The sequence below is a fragment of the Electrona antarctica genome, assembly GCF_951216825.1.
Source record: "Electrona antarctica genome assembly, chromosome: 1".
Classification (NCBI taxonomy): Eukaryota; Metazoa; Chordata; class Actinopteri; order Myctophiformes; family Myctophidae; genus Electrona; species Electrona antarctica.
Window position 1 is genome coordinate 25,970,261 of NC_136806.1, and position 19,842 is coordinate 25,990,102.

Here is a 19,842-nt window from a genome sequence, read left to right on the forward strand (position 1 = left end):
TAGAGAAACCATGTGAGAAAATGGTAGAGGGAGGGGGAGAGGGCTGCTTCACAGAGTAGGTTACTGGAGCTGGTTTCAGCACCAGGAGGGTGGACAGCGCCACACAGGCGGACAACTCGTGCTGCTGCAGCGAGGGAGGCTCTGCTACTCGGGCTCCCATGCAAACAGCACGTTACAGCACAGCAAGCATGCTTGAAGTCAAAACAACACTGTTCACTTTCCCTCGCTGAACGGCACCATGATGCCGAGACATTTAAAGACCAATAAACTGCACCACATCGAGGGCAGGAGTTGTTGGGATGTGGTAACAGATGTGTTACATGTTAATTATATGCTTGATGCTTTATATATAGGCATATATTGGTGATAATTAGCCTAGTAAAAAATACAATATGTGACAATATAACGTCATGTGACGTAATATGCCTTACCTTATCCTTGGTATTTTGTATGATGTATGATGGCTTATGAATTAATGACAGTAGGTATATATATACACACAATTGAATTTCAAATTCAACAAAATTCAACCTTCAACCAAATATGCATGCCATTCACACTTTATGTATCCCTTTATTTAGCCTCGTCATAGGTGCTGCAGTGTGTTTGAGATGTAAAATGTAGAAGTTATATTACTAAATAGAGCTCCATGAATAGTTGCACAGTGAAGTTTCTTTGTCCAGTTTGTCTTCCATGACTAAATATACCACATTGAGCTTAACATTTACTTAAAGGACAACTTTAGTTTTTTTCAACCAAGGTTCATGTTTTAGGTTGTTATTAGAGAAAGTAAAAGATGATTATTTTTTTTTTCATTTGCTGCTTTTTCGTTTTAGGGGGCATTCGAACATGGGGCTAAATGTGTAAATAAATCGCTATAGAATTGTGTAAAAAAATACATATTCAGCCCCATGTTCGAATGCCCCCACACCCCTGTCAAAAATAGCTAAAATCGCTAAAACGAAAGAAAGCAGCAAATGAAAAAAAATCTTTTACTTTCTCTAATAACAACCTAAAACATGAACCTTGGTTGAAAAAAACTAAAGTTGTCCTTTAACAACTTTTCAGTAGTGACTCCCTATTGTGGGTTTCTTTAGTTCAATAGTGGCTGTTACTTGTGTCTCTATGGCTGCAGTCCATTCAGATTACCACCTTTATAGAGCAGAGCTCTAATGCAGGTTACATCAGTGGTTTGCAAAGTGGGGTCCAGGGACCCCTGGGGATCCTTGAGGAAGTTCCAGGGGGTCTCCACTCCCCTGCTAAATGCATTAAGATTGATTATGCAATATAAATTGTGCATGTCAAACTGGGGGTCTTTGAAATTAAAATGGTTGAGAATCAATGCTATAGAGCCAAAAATATTCTCTAATGGGGGTCCTTGGCATATCTTTTCAAATGGGTGTCAATTTGGGGGTCCTTGACATGAAAAGGTTTGAGAACCACTGGGTTATTATTTATACCTTATTGTCCCTGCATGACACAATTCTGTATTTTGATGCTCATGCGACACTGTTTCACACTGTTTTTGATTGAACTTTATTGTGCTATATTGTTCAATTTGATTTGATCATTTGATAATAAATGTAGGTTTGCTTTAGTCAGGTATAATGAGTCTAATGACCAAGTTCTATACTTAAGCTTCAAACACCCTACAATATTATAGGATAAAATTATTGTTTACTTCGGTGGTAATAATAAGAGCCACAATATAAGGTTATGTCATGATGACCTTGCTTGCTTGATTATGCCAAATTCTATGCAGCAGTGTGTAATCTCATGATAAGTATGTGCAGCAGTGTACTGTTGTAACTGTAGATTGGTCCGTTTTTGGTTGAATGTTTGTGATTGGTGCTCTCTGATTGATGTCTACATTTCTGTTCTGTTCCAATTTGTCAATAACTGTGAAGTAGAGAGAACCACCTTGTAACCACTACCACATCTTGTACCACACCTGTATTTTTTTTCCACACTGTGTGTCAGATTATTTGTGCTCACAGTTTTTAAAGGTGATATATGTTTAAAAAAGTGAACAGAAAATATATGCCTCTATATTGTTTAATTCACTTTCCATTGTGATTGTAACAAAGCTGTCCTATCCACACACAATACACTGTAACAAGACGTGGCATGCACTATATTACATCTACAAGACACTCACAATGATTCAATGTCTTTAGTTAATGCCAGTATCCATTTTGTTCATCCAATTCATTCCCCAAATAGTGCTTGACTAGATGGGTCAGCTGGTAGACAGGCTAAGTGAATTTTAATATGGAATCTGATGTAATTAATAGTTAAATGTAATTTAAATCTGCACTATTTGAACATTGATGTACATCGATGTTCTGCATTTGTACAGGCATGTACTAGCTGTTGTTGTTGCATTAATTATTCAGTAAATAGATCCAGGCAAAGCAAATACCACTCACCATGGCTGTGATAACACCACCATGCACTGCACAGTATTTAGCTGGCAAGTAACATAGTTTACTATATTTGCAGAGACATAGACGTAGGTGCAACTCTATATTCTATTTATATTTCAGAAAGTTTACCACAATGTGAAATCGGTCAATTGCATTTAGATGTCCCCACATCAGTAAAGGCAGATATGATCTGATCATCTGGGTTGGACAATCTCCTGCAGGACATTTAGGAAAGGCGTAAGCCTGACGTTACAGCCTGTCAAACATAGCTGATCTACAAGCACTGTGGGCTTGTAGAACATCTATGTTCGCCGCATGACCCCGGCGTCTGAAATCAGGCATTTGTCTTCGATGCCCATGACAACGCTACAGAGCCAAAACATCACACAAAATAGGTGTTCAAATACTTATGGAGCTCTATTTCCTCATGTATGATGTAAATATATTATTTGGAGTTAAAAACTTTAAAGTATAAAAAGTCACTGTGAATTTCAAGGTGAAATGATGCCTTGCCCTTGATCAATCTGAATAATCAGTATATGTGTGTGTGTGCGTGTGCGTGTGCGTGTGTGTGTAACCACATGAACCCATGCTTAATTGAGTCCCTCAGGGTCTATTGGCCCCCTTTTTCTGTACCTCTTTTAACCTCTACACCGTATCAACTAGCTCACATGTGAGTGCTTGTAGATCTGCTAGTTTTGCTCAATAGGGACGATGGGGTTCATGTGTTGAACTTAATACCATTGTAGTGAAAAACCGTAAGATATAGGAATATTTCTTACCTTATTTGGAGGGACAGGGATATGACATTGAGACAGGAAACAAACAGCAGAACAGCAGCAGCAGAGGCAGGAAACATGGAAGAGAACAAACAGGAAAAGAAATGTCGGTGAGAGTGGTGCTCAGTATAGATCATGGCTTTGGGAATCACAGTAACCATACTTACCATTTCACCCACCAGTGACAATGTTTATTTAGTATTTACTGAAAGTGATTTAGTGTACTTTTGCTATTGATACTTTCTAACTTGTGTAACGTGTGTGTGTGTGCGTGTGCGTGTGCGTGCGTGCGTGTGTGTGTGCAGTGAATATATATGGAAAATGGACAATGTAAAGATGAATCTGTCATTTTCATTTGGCACACATAAGCAGTTGTGGACGTATGGTACAGTTACAAAATATAAAACATTTACAAAAAAATAACATACATTGGGTAATGATAATGAACTCAGAGAGAAAGAGAGAGAGACATACAAACAGACTACAGACAGACAGACAGACAGACAGACAGACAGACAGACAGACAGACAGACAGACAGACAGACAGACAGACAGACAGACAGACAGACAGACAGACAGACAGACAGACAGACAGACAGACAGACAGAATCAAATATTAGCATAATGTCTAGGCCTATGACAAAATAGAGTGGGGGGGGGGGGGGGGGGGTAGAAGTAACTATGATACTAGTTGTGTAAGTGTAACTAAAAAGCCAAACAGGCAATTTGGGAGGAGAAATGAAATATAAGGGATCATCAAAAAGATCCACTGTAGAAAGTGACCATGCGTGGTGCAAGGTCACCACATTTGGATGTAAGTGGGGCCAGTGCCAATATCTGACCAGGCCAGCTAAAAACACCCTACCCTGTACCACAAGCAGAAGTATGGAACCAGGATCACCACTAGTACACTGCATGGAGACACTACACTACTAGCAACAGCAGGGGGCCTCAAGGCGATGCCCTGGGATAACATGATGCCTTTTTAATGATCTGTTTACATGCTGTGACCAAGTGTGTCAGGGAGGGCATGATGTGTGTGGGGTGGGTGGTGTCCAGCTTTTTTGACAAAGAAGAACAAAGCAGACAGTCTTACTGTCAAATAATCCTCATGGAAGATGGTACACTGTTTACCTCAAACGGATTACAACTAACAAACCTCATGACTCAAGCATGTCATATGACAAATATTATTTTTTATCTATCTATATTACGCAAACAAAAACAACAATAAAACTACAACCTCACATTATCTCAAAACATTAACAAAAAAGAAAAAAGAAAACCAAAAAACAGGAAAGGGGCACCAAAAGCAAGTGCATGAGCCAATATATATATATTATACATTTACATTTAATCAGTAACAAATATAGGCAGAATGTTAAATCCTACCCCCACCCCAAACACCATGGAGCACTCCCTCCCCTTCTCCCAACAATCCAGACGTGAGCCTGAGCATGCTGCATCTCTTTGCCCCAACATAGGGGTCCATCCTGCCTTCTCTCTACCAACAGCTGCATGGATCTATCACACACAAGGGGCTGCATTTGCTACTGCCCCCCTGTGGACCAAAGGAAGGTGGTACAGCCCTGCCAGTGAGTCAGCTTGTTGCTGTGGCAACACAACCCACTTCCTGGGAGCTGGCAATGATGAAAAAAGAAAAAGAAATGGAGCTATGAAAAAAAAAAAGATGAGGACGAGGTAAAGGCAGAAAGGAAGAGTGAAAGGAAGAGAAATTGTGATGCCAACAAAGGGAGATTGAGTTTGGCATCATATATATTCTTATCTTTCAGGATAACGTGTCCTTATAGACAATGGCATACAATATTCAATCATAACACACAGCCTCATATTGCCACGTTACATAAACTAATCTCTTTACAAATGGTTGCAAACTGACACGGGACTGAGCTTTGCACTCGCACACTGTGAACTACATACAGCAAGCATGAATTAACACAGCATGCCAAAGGATGGCTTTGTATACAGACTGGACAAAATGTCCTGCAAAAAAGCAATATCTCTCTCTCTCTCTCTTTCTCTCTCTCTCTCTCTCTCTCTCTCTCTGCAGCAGAATGGTGCAGCTGGAGATGAAGAGGGGGAGGGGAAGGATGCAGAGAGTGAACAGGATCAGGAGAGAAAATGAGAAAGGGAGGAGGACAGTCTGAGACCATGAGTGCCTCGTAGCAAACAAACCAGCTCTAGCTACAATGTTAAACAGCTAATGATGCAATGAACAACTATCATAATCAGTAAAACATTGTGATGAATGATATTCCTACATATATTCCTCATATCATTATAGGTCATAGTGCAAAAACAGCTGATAGTGTTTTAGAGAGTAACAGAGGTGATGATGAGATAAAATGTAAACAGACAGATTAATAAAAGGGAGAAAATATAGAATGATACAGGTGAAAGAGAAAAAGTCAGAAGTCAACAAATCTGCACTGATCATTGTTGTCTTTAAGTGCCACCTTGCCACACCTTGCAGCAGAATGAAATTCAAATCCACTGTGGCTTCTCTGTATTGGAAGTCTGGTGTTATTTGGTCCATATACCTGAATGTGTCTGTCTAAACTCAAGTTAAATTAACACTCATTATTTGAGAGTGTGCAGTCTCTGCCTCTGACCCACTGTCACACCCTTCTACACTGATGTAATCCTTTCCAAAGGATCAGCATGTCCAGTTTGCCACAGTTCCATGCAGGTCACTAGAAGACACATTCACACAGATGTTGAAATAGGGGGAAAGGTTATAGTATATTTATGCTGCATGTGTGTGCTTGCTATGTAGTCTAGTGTTTTTGCTCATTGCTAGAATATCACACCCAATAATCACACCCTACTTAAGCATCTACCTACTTATTAACAGTATCTCTACTAATGATCTAAGTCTAAGACATCATACAGTTTACGTATATCAGTGGACCATCTCTCCATCAAAGGCAACAATATGTTATTTGGATTAGAAAAGTATTTTTTTAACAGAGAGCAAACCTATAAAACAATTCCACCACTGGAATAATGCCATTTGAAGTAAATATATGGAACAGCATAAACAGCACATCTTTTAGAGCTAAGGATTATTTTCTCTCTTTCACATGCAGGGATGTATGGCACTTGGAATGTATGAAAGGGCAAGCATATCAACATATCCATAATGCAGTGTTAATTTAATTTATTAGTCAATGTTCCACACAATTGATGTGTATAAAACATAGATTGTATCGCCACAAATGGCAGGACCTCTTCAGATGAGGGCTAATCACATTAGAAATGGAGCAAGCTTAATTTGATCACTGTAAAGTTTAATGAAATGGTGAATGTATACTGAGCTGTGGTGTATCTGTGCTGTGCTTTATGTCAGGGAATGCAGTCACTCCCAATCATAAACAGACATCAAGCCAATGATCTGGCAGGAGAATAAGATGATGCAGGATTACAGGTGACAGCTTGGCCACTCAAAACATCCAAGTTAACCTGTACTGTTCATTAGTGTACTACTTAAATTCAATTCCTTCATTGCTATTGCTGGTGCAACAAAATTCAAAAGTACACATGCACACAGATGCGCACGCACGCACGCACGCACGCACGCACGCACGCACGCACGCACGCACGCAGGCACGCACGCACGCTCACACAGATCACCATACAATTTGACTGTACTATAAGTGCTGCTGACATACAGGAGGCTATGTCTGGATCCACTAACCTCACACACATAAACAGCTGTTCAACAGACATGCTAAGGAGGAAGTATAAACAACAGCTCGTGCCTGTAGGAACAGGAAGTGGCTGTTAGAACGGCAAGCTTCTCAGCTCAACACTGTGGCCAGGCATAAGAGAAGGATACTGCTGATCATGTTAATCCCAAATGTCTGCCAATACAATTTTATGGGCCTGTGAATTTGGTAAATGCTTCCTTTTGGTACAGCAGACACTGAAGGGTATAATTGCATCAGTTACTGTTAGTAAATGATCAATTTTGTTCTAATATATCATACTGTATATTGCTATTTCATCATGTACAGTATTTGTGACATGCATGGGAACATGTCATGGAAAGGTTTAGAAAAGTAGAACGTTTGCAACATTTGCAAGGGCTTTTGATCATCATAAATGTAAAACATTTGAACAATAAATCTTTCTGACAGGCGTAGCCCTGAAACATGACTGTCATGATTATCATCGTCATGTGAACCATGGCTAGGACGGTCAGAGCTAATACAATGAATAGAGGCTACTTTAATTTGATGTAGGTATACTAGTTAGCAGACATTATAGTAATTATAATATTGACTATTGTCAATACTTGTTCTTGAGCTCACCTAAATCAAACAGACTTTATTAGCTATAGCTCTGTGAAAAGGGTCCATTAGGGAAATGTTTCAGGTTTCAGTGACTGTTTATGACACGGACAACTGAACTTAAAAACAATACAAATCATGACAAACAGACGGAACCATTCAGTACAGCTTTGGTGTGTCTGTGAGCTCTGACCCCCATGGAGCCACTGTGACCACCAGGATTTACAGTGCTCAGTAAAACTCTCTCCCAGCTAACGAGCCTGAGAACAGACACCGAGTGGTTCAAAAACGCAGTCGGAGCCGACAAAGCAGTCACAGATGTGGGATATAATAATAGTGATGATGACAGGCTGCATCCTGCGAGAAAAAAAAGTTCACGCAGTAAAACTAAAGTGTGTACTTTTTTACGAGTGGCGGCGTGTCTACCTGTATTTTCAAATGTCACATAAAAGCACAGACCTTATAGCGGATCATAGAGACCCCACTGGCAGCAAGACACATATACACCAACCCACTGGCCTGGGCCAGTCAGGTGGCAAATTAAAACTCAATGACAAGAAAGAATATTCTCAGAAACAACAATATTCAATACAAGACCATGCCTTCAGCCTCATAGTAGACAGCAATAGGCCTACATCAAGTTATACACTTTATTACAGAGTTAATATATGTGTGCAGTATTTAAAAACAACTGTAAATGATACCCAGTTTATGAGGCAATCTAACTGGGTTTGCTACTTCCTGTATGAGTCTCCCTCTGCGAGAGTTAACATTATGGGGTGCAGGTGAGAGCCATATGTAAGGTAATTATTCCCTTGTGTTGAAAGGTAAACATTAAGGCCTGGCTACTGGGCATGAACCTTTTTATAGACCTACTGCCTGGTTAAGAGGAATGGAGGAAAAGAAGGAATCATGTAAGAAATATGTTTTCACTGAGGACTAAAACTATAGCATCATAATATGATGTGACTGACAACAAGCAACTGCACAGCAATGCAGGATCAGCACAGTTCCCTGAACTTCCCTGATTGCTTTGCAATGTTTCAATTGTACACAATTGCCCCATGCCTGTTTTCTCACAGTTATTTGGCATTTTCTATACTGTAGTCTAAATAATGGAGTTATTACTCCCTCTGCCCTACCCCTCTCTCTCTCTCTCTCTCTCTCTCTCTCTCTCTCTCTCTCTCTCTCTCTCTCTCTCTCTCTCTCTCTCATATGCCACATACTGTAGGTTTGTCCACCAAGTCTCTTGCCCTTCATAGTGCAGTCAATCCATTTAGCCCTATATATCACACCCTGTTTCACATATCAGGCTTCTTTAAAGCCCTTTCACCATGCAGACAAAGAGGGCTGCACATCAAAATGGCTGCCGGTTCACCACTAACACAGATACTGCACATTGGATGGTGGAGAGAGGGCCGGTTACCATGCGCCTTCCCCTCCCCCCTGCCGTCTATCTCACTCTCTTCATCTCTCACCCTCCCTTTTCTCAGGCTGCCTTCTGTGACAGCCTCATACTCTCTTCATTCTCAATCACAGCCTATTTTACATTTCACTTCCATGCCTTTCAATGCACCTTTCTTTAACCATATTCATCTTTCTTTCGTTTTCTCTCTCAGCTATCGCTATCTTTTCCTGTATATAAACAGTGTAACATATAGATAGCACTGTGTTAGGGAACTAGGTCACATAAACAGTGCAGTGTGCGTGTGTGTGCATGTGTGTGCATGTGTGTGTTGTGCGTGTATGGGAGGAAAGATCCCTCTGCAGTGATGCTTCAGTACAGCAGCAACCAAGTACATTTTCATTCATTCTTCAAATTGCAGTTAGGCCTACTGCATATTGCATATCCCTACATGTATGGTGATATGAACGGTTTTTCACACTTCAATTGAACATAGATTTGTTAACTCATAGGTCTGTACAAACATGGAACGGGCACTGCAATTAATGCAAATATTGTTTCTAGATTTGCCACATGCAAGAAGCTTGTAATGAGACTATATAAAGTTTATCACCCTGATCTCAATGACTTAATAGACTGTATCTGTACCATCATCACAACACAACACACAACACCATGGAACCATCCATCAATGAAGGATGAGACTGGATTTGAAATCTGGTCTCAAGCCCATTCATTTCCTTGCATTAGGTTTCCTATGTCAAGCAGTTCATATCTTTAAAACAAACAACATGCTACAAATACACTCTAAAGTCTAAATGCATGTTCTCAATCAGGAAGACGTTTCCAATTAATCCTTTAAGCAGTAATACTTCCTTTTCAGTCATCATATATCATTCATCTATATCTATTTAAATTGACATTTCAAAATCTGCAGGGGCCCTGTCTGTGAATACAGGCACACATCTCCTAATCAAACTGCTATATACCGTAGGCCTATATGTCCTATATTAGGCTATATTGAACTTCTTTAGGCTATGTCCTGAATTAGAACGAACACATAATAACATGTATGCAAGAAGCTAATAATAAGGTCTTAAACTAACCGGCTTCATCACAAATCCATGTGAAATCATACAGGTCCATTATACAGGTACAAGATCTGTGCAAGATACCCTAAGGACATTCTAAGCACACAAATCCTCATGCTGTTATACCATTATGATAAGTGGTGCAAAGGGGAGGTTGCTTATGGCATGCTTGTTCTGATAAAGAACTGGAAGAGCAACACAAGCACTGCATGCCATATTTCTAGAAGAATGCTTTCTATGGTGGATTTTCAAACCGCTAAATAAATATGCCAGCATGCCCTTGAAGATCGAATACTTCAGAGAGTTTGAGAGTTAACTTAAGCGAACAATAAGCATATCCATATTACATCAGCTCTTTGTGACCATGTGAACCGATGGAGAGATGAAGGCCTCACCTCGATGATTAAATCCTCTGACCCAGGGTTTTGCCTGGGCACAGTTCTCATGCCACTATGGTCAACACTCAAAGTGCTCTGACTGAATGGACGGATGCACTTCATGTCACTCTTCCGGGAGTCAGTTGTTCCATATCCGTCGTAATTGAACACATGCTTCAAAGTGCCTGTCCCACTGATGTCTGCATATGTGGGTGGGTAATATGGAATAACAGGAAGATTCCCACTGGATTTGCAAAACAGGCGCTCACGTCTCCACCTGTATATCTTCACTGATATGATAACAACTAAACATGTGATGAAGAGAAAGGAAACTACAGCCAAAGCCAAGATTAAGTAAAACGTGAGGTCATTATACTCCTTGTCGTGTGTAAAGTCAGTGAACTCTGAAAGAACTTCAGGGAAGCTGTCAGCCACCACCACGTTAACATTGACTGTAGCTGAACGAGAGGGCTGTCCGTTGTCCTCCACTATAACAGTCAGTCTTTGTTTCACAACATCTTTATCAGTGACTTGACGTATAGTTCTTATTTCTCCATTCTGTAATCCCATTTCAAACAGCGCCCTGTCTGTGGCTTTCTGCAGTTTATAAGAGAGCCAAGCATTCTGTCCAGAGTCCACATCAACAGCCACCACTTTAGTGACCAGATAGCCCACATCTGCTGAACGAGGCACCATTTCAGCCACCAGAGAGCCACCACTCTGGACTGGATACAGAACTTGGGGAGCATTGTCATTCTGGTCCTGAATCATTATATTCACAGTCACATTACTGCTGAGTGGAGGAGAGCCCCCATCTTGTGCTTTGACAATAATTTTGAACTGCTTTGTTTGTTCATAATCGAAGGAACGTCCAGCAAGTATTTCTCCACTCTCTGCATTCACTGAAAAGTAAGCTGAGGCTGCTAAACCATACATTTGACTGTCTTCTAGGAAATAAGAAATACGTGCATTATTCCCAAAGTCTCTATCACCAGCTTTAACTGAAACAATTGTCATTCCAGGTGAATTATTTTCAACAATGTATGCAGTGTAAGATTGCTGTGGGAATAATGGGGCGTTGTCATTCACGTCAGATATCTTCAAAGTAACCGTTTTGTTTGTGGAATAAGAGGGAGACCCCTCGTCTGTGGCAGTAATTGTTATATTATACTCTGGCGCTGTTTCACGGTCCAAAAACTCGTCAGACACCAAACTATAGAAATTAGTCGAGCCTGCTTTTATTTTGAAAGGTAAATCTGGACTGATGCTACATTTAATTATGCCATTTTTCCCAGAGTCCAGGTCTTTGACATTAAGCATCGCTATTACAGTCTCTGGAGTAGAATCCTCAGGTATTGGGCTAGAGAAAGAAATTATGCTAATCACAGGAGCATTGTCGTTTACGTCAATTAATTCAATGAGCACCTTGCTGGTATCTCTTAAGCCTCCTTTGTCTGTAGCTTCAATATCAATTTCATAATGTTTGTTTTTTTCGTAATCTAAGACACCGCTTATGGCAATTTTCCCTGTCTGCTGATCTATATTAAAAAGAGACGTGCTATCAGCGTTTTGAGAAAACGAATACATTATTTCTCCGTTTGTGCCTTGATCTGCATCAGTGGCACTAACCGTTAAAATAACTGCGCCTTTCGACGCGTTTTCTGAGACAATTATCCTGTACACTGACTGGCTAAACACCGGAGCATTGTCGTTTGCGTCCAAGACAATAATGTTTATTTTGACAGACCCCGATTTCTGAGGATTACCACCATCGTAGGCTGTCAGTGTCAGTGTGTGCTCCTCGTGTTTTTCCCTGTCCAGTGGAGTCTGCAGAACCATTTCAATATATTTAGACTGATCAGGACGAGATAGGACGTTCAATTTGAAATTATCTGTAGGATTCAGTTTATATGTTTGGACAGTATTCAGCGCAACGTCGGGATCTTTGGCACTGTCGAGGGAAAAACGAGCCCCGTTAACAGCCAGTTCACTAATTTGAAAGTTCATTTCCCTTTTATTGAAAACTGGAGCGTTGTCATTAATATCTAAAATTTCGACGTTGATTCGATGCAGTTCCATGGGATTTTCCAATATGATCTGAAAATGCAGAGAGCAGGGAGACACTTGTCGGCACATCTCTTCTCTGTCTATCCTTTCTTTCACTACTAAGGTCCCTTTGTCGACATTCAGACCGATGTACTCACTTCCGTCCTCCGTAAAAATCCGTGCCCGACCAAATTTCAGCCGCTTAACATCCAAACCAAGGTCTTGGACAATATTTCCCACTATTGAGCCCGTGGCCATCTCTTCGGGAATAGAATAGCGGACCTGTCCGTGCGATACCTCGAAGAATAGGCAGCACAGAAGCAGCGTCCATGTAATTGTTCCTCGATTGAAAGGAAGGATCTCCATTCTGATTTTTAAAAATAAAACACTCATAAACGGGGTGTATGATGACACCAACGCGTTAAAAACAATAAATGATATAGCTGGATTAAATGTGATGTCTGGTTGCATTGTAGGCTAGCTATAGGCTACTACATTATGGACCTCCAATGCGAACAAAAATGGGAGGACGAAATGTGTGGCATGCTCCTCACACTAACCAACAGCGGCACTTAGAGACCTAAACATATATTACAATGATAGGCTATGTCTCCAATTACATTTCAAGATGTATTATCTACAACCTCTGCTGACAGACAGACAGACAGACAGACAGACAGACAGACAGACAGACAGGCAGGCAGACAGACAGACAGACAGACAGACAGACAGACAGACAGACAGACAGACAGACAGACAGACAGACAGCTTTGGAGTCTATTATATTAGGCTATACTTGAAAGGACAGAGAGAAATGAAAGGAAATAAAACTGCAAATTGCTGTCCATGGTGCTGAAAATTAAACGACCAGTGACAGCTGGACCAAATCATTTTCTATACGTAGGATACAGATTCAAAAACACGTCTAACCTCTATAGGAGAGTCTGGTTCATCCAGGATGCTCTTTTCACTCTGTATCCGTTGCATTGTGCCTGTATTATTTGGGTCCATTATTAATATATTCTGAATGCCAGCACCACTGAATTTGCAGTCACTCTTTCTGGAGTCAGTCGTCCTGCACACCTCATAATTGTACACATGGGGGAGAGTTCCTGTTCCCAAAGTGTCTGAGTAACGTGGTGGATAGTATGGAATCACTGGGAGACTGGAATGATAGAGGCGGGACTGTCTCCATCTGTATATTTTCACTGATATAATAACAACTAAACACGTGATGAAGAGAAAGGAAACTACAGCCAAAGCCAAGACTAAGTAAAAAGTCAGATTGTCATTGTATTCCTTCTGTGTATAGTCAGTGAACTCTGAGAGAACATCAGGGAAGCTGTCAGCCACCGCCACGTTAACATTGACTGTAGCTGAACGAGAGGGCTGTCCGTTGTCCTCCACTATAACAGTCAGTCTTTGTTTCACAACATCTTTATCAGTGACTTGACGGATTGTTCTTATTTCTCCATTCTGTAATCCCACTTCAAACAGCACCCTGTCTGGTGCTTTCTGTAGTTTATATGAGAGCCAGGCATTCTGTCCAGAGTCCACATCAACAGCCACCACTTTAGTGACCAGATAGCCCACATCTGCTGAACGAGGCACCATTTCAGCCACCAGAGAGCCGCCACTCTGGACTGGATACAGAACCTGAGGAGCGTTGTCATTCTGGTCCTGGATCAGTATTTTCACAGTCACATTACTACTGAGTGGAGGAGAGCCTCCATCCTGAGCTTTGACACAGAACTGGAAATCCTTGATCTGCTCATAGTCGAAAGTACGCACTGCATGTATGACTCCACTATCAGCACTGACAGACACATATGAGGAAACGGCCACTCCATTAACAGAGGAGTCCTCCAGTATATAAGAAACACGAGCATTCTGGTTCCAGTCAGTGTCTCTAGCTTTTACTGTGAATATAGAGAGTCCTGGTGTGTTGTTTTCTACAATATAGGCCTCATATGATGCCTTTTCAAAGACAGGAGCGTTGTCATTCACATCTGAAATCTTTAAATTGAGAATGAGGCTGCTAGAGAGTGAAGGCACTCCCTCATCAGAACACGTCACACTGATGTTATACTCCGAGACTCTCTCTCGGTCTAAATCACTGTCTGTCACTAGGCTATAGAAATTATTTGATGTAGATTTCATTACAAAAGGAATATCATCATTAATATTGCATTTGACTTCGCCATTTTCGCCTGAATCCGCATCTTCGATATTTATCATTGTGACGACAGTGTTGGGTTTGGAATCCTCTGATATCACATTTGATTTAGACATAATATGAATATCAGGCTTGTTGTCATTTACATCTAAGACGTCAACTATCACTTTACATGAACCAGTTAACCCCCCATCACTTGCACGGATGTTTATTTGGAAATGTTTAGCCTTTTCATAGTCAATATTTGCGACCAGGCTAACGTCGCCATTTTCATTTATTTCAAATATTCCTCGAGCGTAATCCATCATGCTTGAAATTGAATAACTGATTCTACCATAAGAGCCGTGGTCTGCGTCTGTTGCGGTGACTCTCGTTACAACTGTTCCTAATGGAGCATTTTCTCTTATGGAAGCCTTATAAACAGATTGCGTAAAAACAGGGGCATTGTCATTGGCATCCAAGACTGTGATCAGGATCTGCATTGTTCCTGACATCTGCGGTTCACCTCCATCTATTGCGGTCAAAACTAACGATATCTGTTCATTTTTCTCCCTGTCAAGAGGTGTCTGTAAGACCATCTCGACATTGTTAGTCCCATCCGCTTGGTTGTGCATTTTAAGGGCGAAATTCTCAGTTGGTTTAAGGATATAGGTTTGTAAACCATTCTCGCCTACGTCTAGATCACTGGCTCTATCTAAAATGAATGTTGCGCCATTTGCAGCAGACTCGCTGATTTTTATTTCAACGTCGTTCTTTTCAAAGGCTGGGGGGTTATCATTAATGTCTTTTATCTCAATAGTTATACTGTAAAATTCCATTGGATTTTCTAATATTATCTGGAAATGTAAAGCACATGGAGTCGATTGGCCACACAATGACTCTCTGTCTATTCTTTCTTTGATGAGGAGGACTCCTTTTTCTTTATTGAGCTCGATGTATTCTGCGCTGCCTTTCGTAAAAATACGAGCTTTACCTGATTTTAGTCTTTTCACATCTAATCCTAAATCCTGAGCAATGTTACCAACTAAAGACCCCTTTGCCATTTCCTCAGGAATGGAGTAGCTGATCTGTCCGAGCACTGAACTGAGACAGAGGACCGAGATAAACAGTACTTGCCGCTTCATTGTTCTATCCGATGTTCACAGTAAATATAATTGTAACGAAGACTCTGACTAGGACGTTGGGCTATATGATATATGACATGTTTAGTATGACAATCCCTATATTTGGGCCCGAGCCGACCTAGTGCTGATATCGATAGATATGGTAGAACCATATATGGATAGAACCATATATGGATAGATCTAACTGGCTTAGTCATCGTGACAAGCCTGGTCGGAGAATATATAGAGGGTCGGCTTCAGGGAGAAGGCAGAAGTCCAAGCATCCTGGTTTAAGTTCTAACCGGACACCACTGCGGGGGTCCTAACCTAAGTAATCAGCAATACAGCCTTGAGCTATTTTATATGGTCCTTCGAGCCGGATTAGGGTTTACCGCAGTAACGGGATGCTGAAGTCTTCCAGACACATACAAACCAAGGTATCTGGCTTTACAACCCATATACCTTGAGTAGCTTCTATGACTCAGTGGCAAGATTCTAACCAGATGGTAACCCAGTCGCTGCCAGAGTCTGAACACTCTGGCAGTCCTGGCTGCTCCGCAGGTGAGCAGCAGCATCTCGAAGCGGTGAGATGCACTCTGTTGCCGCCAGAGCATGAACGCTCTGGCGGTCCTGGCTGCTCCTTAGGTGAGCAGCAGGGTCTCGAAGCTGTGAGACCCACTCTGTTGCCGCCAGAGCATGAACGCTCTGGCGGTCCTGGCTGCTCCTTAGGTGAGCAGCAGCATCTCGAAGTGGTGAGATGCACTCTGTTGCCGCCAGAGCATGAACGCTCTGGCGGTCCTGGCTGCTCCTTAGGTGAGCAGCAGGGTCTCGAAGCTGTGAGACCCACTCTGTTGCCGCTAGAGCATGAACGCTCTGGCGGTCCTGGCTGCTCCTTAGGTGAGCAGCAGGGTCTCGAAGCTGTGAGACCCACCCTGTTGCCGCCAGAGCATGAATGCTCTGGCGGTCCTGGCTGCTCCTTAGGTGAGCAGCAGGGTCTCGAAGCTGTGAGACCCACTCTGTTGCCGCCAGAGCATGAACGCTCTGGCGGTCCTGGCTGCTCCTTAGGTGAGCAGCAGGGTCTCGAAGTTGTGAGACCCACCCTGTTGCCGCCAGAGCATGAACGCTCTGGCGGTCCTGGCTGCTCCCTAGGTGAGCAGCAGCGTCTCGAAGCTGTGAGACCCACCCTGTTGCCAGAATCTGGATGCCAGAATCTCGGAGCCGTGAGACCTCCCCGGCCCTTAGAGTCAGAGAGCACTGGTGATGTGCAGAGCACTGGTGATGTGCAGGAGAGAGAGCACTGGTGATGTGCAGGAGAGAGAGCACTGGTGATGTGCAGAGCACTGGTGATGTGTAGGAGAGAGAGAGCACTGGTGATGTGCAGGAGAGAGAGCACTGGTGATGTGCAGAGCACTGGTGATGTGCAGGAGAGAGAGAGAGAGCACTGGACATGATCACCTCCCTGAAAGTGGCCAGGGTTGAAGTGATGGCGTTGTGTTGTAGACGCCAGGGTCGAAGTGGTGGCGTGGTGTTGTAGACGCCAGGGTCGAAGTGGTGGCGTGGTCTTGTAGACGCCAGGGTTGAAGTGATGGCGTCGTGTTGTAGACGCCAGGGTTGAAGTGATGGCGTGGTGTTGTAGACGCCAGGGTTGAAGTGATGGCGTCGTGTTGTAGACGCCAGGGTCGAAGTGATGGCGTCGTGTCGTAGACGCCAGGGTTGAAGTGATGGCGTGGTGTTGTAGAAGCCTGGGTCCAAAGCTGTGGACCACCTTTGATACGGTCAAGAGGGCGTTACTTCAAACTGGAACTGCACGGATTGGCTGACTCTGACCCATTGACAGGGAACGCCCTTAATGGGTGGCATGTGATTTGATCTTGAGGTTTTGTATGACCCACCGTAACATCAAAGGAAGAAAGCGGGACGCCTGGACGCCCTCAATGGGGTGATCTGAATGGCTGACGCTTGATGTTCAAGCCTCCGTATGCTTGTATTGGGGTGGCCTGAGGGGTCTACTGTTCAAGCCTTCTAGATATGGTACAGATTTCCATGGGAAATCTGGGGGTGGCAGAGTGTAACGAAGGCTTTCACCTAGAGCTTTGTATGTCATTGGGGCCAGAAGGCTCTGGTGGATATCATGAGAGCATTGTCTGGACAGCATGAGGACCAGGGCATCGGAGCTATGTCAACCCTCCCATAGATGTTGGAGCAGTCGGAGGACGGCAGAGGCTTCGTTCACCGATAGGATATCGAGATGAAAGTGCAAGCTGACAGACCAGAAGTCCAGGTTCATAGGGACCGAAGTAGTCCAGCAAGGAGGCTGGACGGTCACTCTTGCAGAAATGACCATGAGCATAACCGGAGACGAACAGTCATCATGCATGGTACGGTAGTAGCACCCAATTCTGCCGATCGTACACCAAGTAACCAGCAAGACGGCAAGAAGCCGTATGTCAGTACTGTAATAGCGGCACACACCATCTTGGGGTATGCGGCAGGTTCAAACGACTGAGTTTAATGGCGAAACGAGATTTGATATGACAGATGAAGCTGTGTTATCAGCAATGGACGTCGTCATGCAGGCAAGAAACTGTAAACTACAGACTAGGAGTGAAATGTGGTGGAAGGCACCCTCTGGCTCTTCACAGTATTAATAGGAGCCGGACCCGGTTGAACCGGAGAGCAGATGAACCTTTGCGGAACCCTAGGACACCTAAGATCGAGACGGGACAGGATTTACAAGAGGAATTACCGCAGCCAGCAATCTTGACTATAGCAGGAGAGTCCTTGCATGTGGGCTATCCACCGCCTAAAGGGAGAAATGTCATGTTAAAGGTGTGCAAAGGTCTAATTTGCAATTGTGGCAAAGTAATGGAAGTATAGGCAGTTCTGGATGATGGTTCGGGGCGAACCATTTTGTTACACACAGTTGCCAAGCAGGTCGGATTGAGGGGTCAACCTGAAGAGTTGCGTATCAGAAGCATGAGAGATCTTCAAGTTTTGTACGGGGTGGCTGTATCTTCCGAGGTATCTCCTGCCGTACAGCCAAACCAAGTCAATAATATTGAGGGAGCATTGATCGCCAAATAGCTTGGATTGTGAGCATACACAGATCGTCAGCAGACTAATGGAGAGAGATTAACATCTTCGAGAGCCTCCCTTGCTGGATAACTACCAGGCCTGGCCTGTTAGAACCTAGCCGAAAGAAAGGACAATTGTCTGAGTCTTCTGGATGCGGTATAGATTTCAACGTGAAATCTGGGGTGGCTGTAACGAAGACTCTGACTAGGACGTTGGGCTATATGATATATGACATGTTTAGTATGACAATCCCTATATTTGGGCCCGAGCCGACCTAGTGCTGATATCGATAGATATGGTAGAACCATATATGGATAGAACCATATATGGATAGATCTAACTGGCTTAGTCATCGTGACAAGCCTGGTCGGAGAATATATAGAGGGTCGGCTTCAGGGAGAAGGCAGAAGTCCAAGCATCCTGGTTTAAGTTCTAACCGGACACCACTGCGGGGGTCCTAACCTAAGTAATCAGCAATACAGCCTTGAGCTATTTTATAATAATCCTTTCGGCATCATTCAGAGGATATCCTATAATATGAACCTCCAAAACAGTTACAATCCAAAAAGCAATGCTCCACAAATTGATCAAAAAGATTCACAATGTAATCCTTCGCGTTCACTAACACACAGACTGGTCTGCATGATCGCATTATTCGTTTCTCTTTCTCTCCATGATATCATGGGCGGTACTGCTGGATAACTCCTCTAAAGCTGCAACACCCTGACCAACAGCGGCTCTTCGTGTTCAGAGCAGACAATAACATGCACGAGAAATAAAAATAAATGGACATTCAAAATAACTGTTTAATGTAATAAGCTGCACCTACATTTTAAAGTGGATATTATAGCTGTGGCGAAGATAGTTAATTCAAGCTACATGGTTAAAATATTTATGAAAAGGTGTGTTTGATTACGAAACAATTACGTTTAGCTTCAGTCTAGGGATACAAAAGCTAAACATATGTAGGAAAAGAGACATGGGTACAGGTACATGCTGCATGTGATTTGTAAATTGCTATCCGTGGTGCTGAGAATTATAACCAAACAGT

General features: G+C 42.6%; 2 protein-coding genes across 3 annotated transcripts in view; both read right to left on the reverse strand.

Annotated features, from left to right (window-relative positions):
- The window catches only part of LOC306929021 (protocadherin gamma-C5-like), a gene marked incomplete at its 5' end in the record, with an annotated part of 103,715 nt that overhangs the window by 49,710 nt on the left and 34,163 nt on the right, over positions 1 to 19,842 (reverse strand). The window lies entirely within an intron of this gene.
- On the reverse strand, positions 9,954 to 19,786 carry LOC306926701 (protocadherin gamma-A2-like; the record flags this gene model as incomplete). Its single annotated transcript, XM_079506104.1, has 4 exons — positions 9,954 to 9,965; positions 10,410 to 10,704; positions 13,669 to 15,741; positions 19,779 to 19,786. 4 exons carry the CDS (start codon positions 19,784 to 19,786, stop codon positions 9,954 to 9,956), a joined length of 2,388 nt encoding a protein of 795 aa, XP_079362230.1.